This window comes from Rhagoletis pomonella, unplaced genomic scaffold, assembly GCF_013731165.1.
Source record: "Rhagoletis pomonella isolate Grant_MI unplaced genomic scaffold, Rhpom_1.0 Rhpom_scaffold_08888, whole genome shotgun sequence".
Lineage (NCBI taxonomy): Eukaryota > Metazoa > Arthropoda > Insecta > Diptera > Tephritidae > Rhagoletis > Rhagoletis pomonella.
The window spans coordinates 1-6,631 of NW_023467414.1; the positions used below are offsets into that span (position 1 = coordinate 1).

A 6,631-nucleotide genomic window follows, 5' to 3' on the forward strand; every position below is an offset into this window, starting at 1 on the left:
AATCTATAACACGCTTGATTGGCTCTACAAAGTTGGCACGCACTTCGGTAGTCATACCTGAGTTGGGCACACGTTGTACTAGACTGGGGAATTCACAACGCCGTTTTGGGCACTCCTTTGCAGACTTCTCATTGCACAATGTCTCATCACCGCCAAGAAATACACGCTTGGTTGGTGCTGTCTTCTCATTCCAATTCCAGAATGTTATATTGTCTTTCCGTGCTACACTTGCGATCACCTCTTGTGGTGTGTAATGGACATAATCCAGGCGTGAAGTTGTCGCTGCAGGATCGAGCAATTTCGAATAGCCGGATTTAGCGCGATTAACTACCAAGCTTGAAGCGGCTACAGAAGATGGCAGTGGTATGGGTGAAGGCGTAGGTGGGTCAGGCGGTGCTCGAGGCTTCCAAAGGTAATCCTGACGCATCACACTACTGGCTGGACGCATTGGACGACTTATGAAACGTAAACTAGAATCTTCAAAGCTTTTTATCGATTCCACCTTTGGACCAAGCGATGGATTTATAATGTTATTTGGATCGGCATACTGTAATGAATAAGTAATGAGATAAATTGGTCTGTTGTTTAAAAAACTGCATTTATTTTCACCTTCCATGTGTAATTGGCTTTGTAATCGCTGGTGCGCATTTCCTCTAAGGTTGGATCCAGTCTATATGGTTTCGATTCTTTGATTTTCGCATGCGTATGATTTCCTATCATTGTGTCAGTCATGTAAACATGACTGCGATAAGTTGAGGTACGCATATCGTCCTTACACATGATTCAATAATGAAAGGTTTTGTAAGAAAAACTTTCTCTCGCTCTAATTTTATCAATGACACTCCCACCATACTCCTAAAAACAAAAACAGTGATATTTCTTTTCCAAATATCTTTGCAAGTTTTAAGAACATTTTTAAATTGTTAGTAGTGAAATTTTTACTTTTTAAATTTGAAGAAATGTTTGTTCTTCATTGGCTGGCGCCAACAAGACAAAATGGGTGAGCATCGTTGGACTACAGAAATTCAATGTAGGCTAAAGAGACGAAATTCTCTTAAATGCCGAAATATATTTGTCGATATTCGTGGAGACCTCTTGATTCTGCCAAGTCGCTGTAAAGTAAAGCATGCAATGGTTTTGGTAAATGAGCCAACGAAGGTATTTAGGTATTGTCCTCCACAACACACTCCTGGTGTCTCCGAATGAGGCTTTGACGCAATATAATATTGCCAAACCTCATCCATAGGCCCAATCGTCACACGACAGCTCGGTTTAGTCAATGGCGCGATGTATGTAATTGCATACTTAAAAGGTTTACGCACGAGGCGAATGTTGGCTGGCGACCAACTTTGTTGAAAGCGATTAGTTGAAAGTAGAATGCAAAGTTGAACAATGCAAACGCCTTTTTATGGCGAATATTTTTATATTTTTTTATATTTTGATATTTTTAATCATTCAAATTTTCGGGCAACCCGGCGAATGGTTAATATTCTGACAGTTGTATAGTCTCCCCAGAATATTGAAAGTGCGACATCAAAGAATTCGAATTACCATATTCGAAACAATCGAGCCATATCCGCGAAGGAAACGTAAGCTCCAAATTTTTTTATTTGCCGTTTTTTTTGTTTAATAAATACTGCATATTTTCCACAAACAAATAGCTTCTTCATATCCATCATCTGTCAAACAAATAAAACAAAAAAAAAAGCTGAAAGTGGACCATCCATTCTCGAGTTATGCGCCATCTGACGTACGCAAGTTTGGTATATACATAGAAATATTTATTTTCAATAACAATCGGGGGTTATATTCGATGTAAATAAGCTTGTTTAAATTAAATAATTAAATCAAATTCGTTTTTGTTTTAAAATACCACCATTCACTATTATCCACACCTTTTTATGGAATTTAGCTCCCATTTTAGGAAGTGTGATTGAATTCTTCCCCTTTTTCTTCTGCTTCTAAAAACCATCCCTGTGGGTGGGAGTGCCAAATTTTAGAAAAAAGCTACTTACAAAACCTTTAATAATTGAATCATGGTCCTTACACATGACTCCGTCATGTTGTGACGACTCGGGGTCACCACTAATTTTTGATGGCGAAATTTTTGTAAGTTATATCAATCATCTTATAGTATTTTCGGGTAAAAATTAGACCCCAAAGCGGTTTTGGAAGTTTGACTATAATTATAGGACATTGTGTTTAATAAACTAAATTACCATTTATTGCATAAGTGCTACGTAATATATACTACTTTCGCAAATTTAGCTTATCATAATATACCGTTTGTTACTATTTATATGCAAAATTTGATATGAAAGAGTACCAAATTTCGTACTACTTCGCAAAGCGTCCTTTTTTTCTTCCCGTTTCTCTCGTTCTTCCATATTACAACCTTTTGTAAGGGAGCCGTCGACATGAGCTGTCACTACGTACAACACCTTGTATAATTCCACCATGGACTTTTGTAGGTTTGACGTCAAATTGGCTTCTACCTGTTTTATTGTACCATGGCTACACACTATAATTAAGATTAGTAGGTCAACATGAGGCATTAACCGCATCGAAATCAATAAAATGTCCGCTACATTAAGTTATACTCTTTGAGTATTTATTAATTTTTCGATTATTGAGAAATCTATTGCTGAGTAAATCTTGAAGCTGTAGAGTAAGAGACGTTCAAATCCATAATATAAGGTAAATATTTTTATTCATAATTAAATAATTTAAGCACTTTGGAATGCTTTTCGAATACCATGAGTTTTTGAATAATTTTATCTTAGACTGTTTTCTCCTCTTACTTCATCGTATAAAATCAATGCGCTTAGAGCTGATCAATACAATTTTTAGAAATACTTTAACAGTATGAATTATCTACCTTTATATATTTTATATATCGATGGCTGAGTGGAAGATCGACATATCTCGGCAGCCAGTTCGAAAACGCTCTATCTCAAAAAACTTTTCAAGAACGCCCTATTTCAGAACTCGTTTCAAAAACGCCCTATCTCAGCTGCCGATTCAAAAACGCCCTATATCAGCATATTTTCAATATATTTTGAAGTGAGATAGGGCGTTTTTGAACCGAATTTTGAGATAGGGTGTTTTTCAATTAAATTCTGAAATAGGGCGTTCTTGAAAAGTTTTTTGAGATAGAGCGTTTTCGAACTGGCTGCCGAGATAGGTCGATCTTCCACTCAGCCATCGATATGTAAGTATAAATTGATATTAGCGTGGCAAAAACACATTTTCGATATAGTATATGTACGAAAAAAATGAACGTAGATCTTGAGAAGATTAATAACAAGTATGTATGTACGCAATTCAGGCGATTTCTTTCAATGCCAAGAGCGATTGACGGAGGTATTCATATTGAGTACGTGCATGTTTGATTTCCAGTTCAGCAAGTTCAACCAACCTTTAAGGCAAAATATTTAATTAATGTCTTGCTTATATAGTTTGTTAAATGCAAATATTATACCCTTTTTTGAAGGCAGCTACACGGCGATTACGAAAACCTACTAATTCTTCTTTTCCACAGGCAGACATGGATTCGAATTTCTCGCATGCTTCTGCTTGCGCTGTCTCGGCCTATTGTTTGGAGAATGTTGAAACATAATAATATTTCAATTTTACATTTTACTTAAAAAAAAAAAATACTTTTACAAGCAATATTACTTTGACTGTTTCAAACTGCATGCGGGGTGTTAATAATTAAATTAAACAAAGGACATAATTTATGAGTATCTTTGTGCTCTTATAGTGCAGTTTACAGTAGATTGGTGAAGTTGTGGATAATGGGTAACATAACAAACACATAAAACCGTTAAGAGATACATATATATGGATAAACTACACACATACATACATATATGCTGAGTAAACAAATATTACACCAAGTACCTCTTGAACATCCAAAGGCTGCACATGAATTCGTTGAAAGTAGTTTGATTGGTTTTTTGTATAGATTGCATTTTAAAAAGTGTGGATAGAAAATTTTTAATTTTAAAACTAGTACAAAAAAGTTGTAAATAATTTTAGACAGTGGGTGTTGAAAGCAAAAATATGGTATACATGTATGTAAAACTTTAAGTAAACAGTGAGGAATACTAAACAAATTTTGCACACTATTACAAAATTGCAGTATGAAGGCATTTGAATAGGTCAAAAAAAATTATAATTTAATACAATTTAAGTAACATTTCTTACAGCATGTACGTCCTTGTTTTTGGCACGCGCCTTCTCTAAATTACGATTGGCCGCCTCATACGCGGCCAGGCAGCGTAAACGGCGTATTAATAGTGCTTTGGCTGCATCGCTATCCCGCTGATAGTAACGCAAAGTATCCCCGAGCTTCAAGTCCTGATCGCTAGAGACGCGTGCTTCTAAATTCTGTAAATTTGCCAGCCATTATAAGGTGATATTAAGTTCTTAATAGTTAACAGCAAATATGTAGTTACTACCTTTATCTTCTCAAAGATCTCTGCTGATTTGGCACAAAAGGTCTCCATGCTCCCTTTCTCTGCTGTCGATAGTTGCATGAGGGCATTCGAAATTTTCTGATGACATTCGCTGACTTCCTTATGGCGTTGAGTCATTTTCTCAGTACGCACTGCGGCGTCACGTAAATGTCCATGATATTCAATGAGAAATTGTAGCTCATTTTCGAAAAAGTCATTTACATCCCGAACTGTTGCGCTCATTAATATTTCATCCGTTGTCTTGCCCAACGATTTAACAAATCCACCGAAAATAGCCATTTTCTTGCGTGGCTTTGCACAGAGATCTTGGTCGTATTCGAGAAACACTTTCAAATGCTGATCTACACGGAATACTGGGTGATTTGCGAGCCGACGCAAGAATACTTCATGCATTGCTACGGTTTTCTTAAAAGTAGCCAGGTATTCGCTAAGGTATACATACACATTTTTATGAAAAAATGATACATAAAATAAAACGCTTGTACTCACGCTTCGAGTTCAGATTTCATTTTCTTAAACTCCTCTTTAGTCATGTTTCCCTCGCCCTCACCGAGTCGTTGCAATTTTTCGCGTGAGGCATCAAAATCTGGGCGTGGCGGACATGGCGGTATCTGTGAAAGTCATAGTTGATTTTAGTGTTTTTATAAACTTTAATTTATTTTTCTTTTCAAATATGTACATATTATGAACTTACGATATAGCCAGCATATTCTTCATTCTCTTCGAAGCGGTCATGCAACCAAACAAATTCTTCATGCTGACGTACCACATTATTATCCTGTTTAGCAAAACCGGGCAAAGTGGTGCGAGTGTGAACCGTAAACTTAACTTTGTCCTTTTCGCTCAGTGCGTCGGAAATCTCCACATGCAACGTAATCTCCGCTAAAGCGGCAGGAGTAATAGCTGATGACGAAGATTCTGAAGTGGCTGTACCACTGCCATTATTTGTGGTCGTTGTTAAGGGGTTACCAACGTCATTTTCTCGCTGCACCGCTGGAGACGCAATCTCCATTATAGTGGGTTTACTGGTCGGAGTGATGATGTCGACCCCTAAAGGCACACTTTGTTGCAAATTTTCAATTGCCGTTGAGTCATCCGTGCCGTCCTAATAATGGAATATTGGAGAAAAAATTGTTAATTAATTTAGTTTTTAAGGAAGTAGAAAGTGCATATGTGTGTATATAAATAGTATGTATACGGCAAGCTGCTAAAACTCTGAATTGCGAGATATCACATATTTTCGTCACTATTGCAGCATTGACGCCTATTTTATTTGTGTACTTATTTTAAAATTTTACAAAAGGAACTGATAAACGGCGATAAGTGGCACAATCGCTAAAAAGGGAGGAACTGGGTCGCCGGATGACTTTGACTCATTCGAACCGCCGATATCAAAGAAAAGCTAATTACAAGGCATCAAAGCCGAATACAAAATAAATAAAAGCTTGTTAATAGGAACACTTCAACTTAATTGGCTATTAACAAATGGAATAACTTAACCAGTAACGAACATTTTTCGCATAAAATATTCAACAGATTAAATAAACAGTATACATATGGCTTACCATCATCTTTACGGTGTTAGCTTAATTATATTTAATTATCAAATAAGGTAGAGCAATTTTCATAGAATCTTTTCACGTTGCAACTTTCTGTATTCTATTTTTTTGTTTGGTTTATTTTTTGTTAAAAAATACTGGCGAAAGAGATGAGTAAAAGATTTGTTTGTGCTGCCTCCCTTTTGCTTTCGAAGATTGAAAATCAGCTGTGCGCCGGCACAGGGTAACTTTTTAATATCGAAAAATTGCGGCTAGAGAAAATTTTTAGTTCCTTCTGCAGTACAGTAAAACCTGGCAGAGCTGATTCGCCGTGCCTTATATCTTCGGCATTGAAAAGGGTTGCAAATTCGCAGGGTGCACTTGATGATTTTTTTGCCATTCCATTATTCGAAAAAATTGTTTTTGATGTTGCATTGCCGAACTTCCTTTTTTGCAGTTATTCGAAAAATTGTTTTTGATGACGCGTTTCCGAACATTTTTGCAATTAATTAGAAGGATTTAAATTTTTAATTTTTCAAACTTATTTGGTATTTTGAGTTCGCAGTTTTTATAGTCATTAAACTTTTGTATAATTTAGTGAAAGGAAAGAAA

The 6,631-nt window shown here is 36.2% G+C and overlaps 2 protein-coding genes across 4 annotated transcripts; both read right to left on the minus strand.

Moving 5' to 3' along the window:
* Positions 1–7: 7 nt before the first annotated feature.
* On the minus strand, positions 8–778 carry LOC118756112 (the record flags this gene model as incomplete). The annotated part of the gene is given in 2 exon segments (XM_036490901.1): positions 8–547; positions 610–778. Coding segments are annotated over 2 exon segments (709 nt in total), but the record flags the coding sequence as incomplete, so codon positions are not given.
* Positions 779–3,207: 2,429 nt separating this feature from the next.
* Positions 3,208–6,234, minus strand: LOC118756113 (sorting nexin-6-like). Of its 3 annotated transcripts, none has more exons than XM_036490902.1 (8): positions 6,047–6,234; positions 5,176–5,586; positions 4,971–5,092; positions 4,464–4,908; positions 4,210–4,392; positions 3,904–3,921; positions 3,482–3,591; positions 3,208–3,418 (listed from the first exon to the last, which is right to left on the minus strand). In XM_036490902.1, the coding sequence occupies exons 1-8, from the start codon at positions 6,050–6,052 to the stop codon at positions 3,325–3,327; spliced, it is 1,389 nt and encodes a 462-aa protein (XP_036346795.1). In that variant the 5' UTR covers positions 6,053–6,234; the 3' UTR covers positions 3,208–3,324. The 3 variants fall into 3 exon arrangements, with proteins under 3 accessions (XP_036346795.1, XP_036346797.1, XP_036346796.1); XM_036490904.1 differs by lacking the exon at positions 6,047–6,234 and adding an exon at positions 5,680–5,702; XM_036490903.1 differs by lacking the exon at positions 3,904–3,921.
* Between the last annotated feature and the right edge of the window lie 397 nt (positions 6,235–6,631).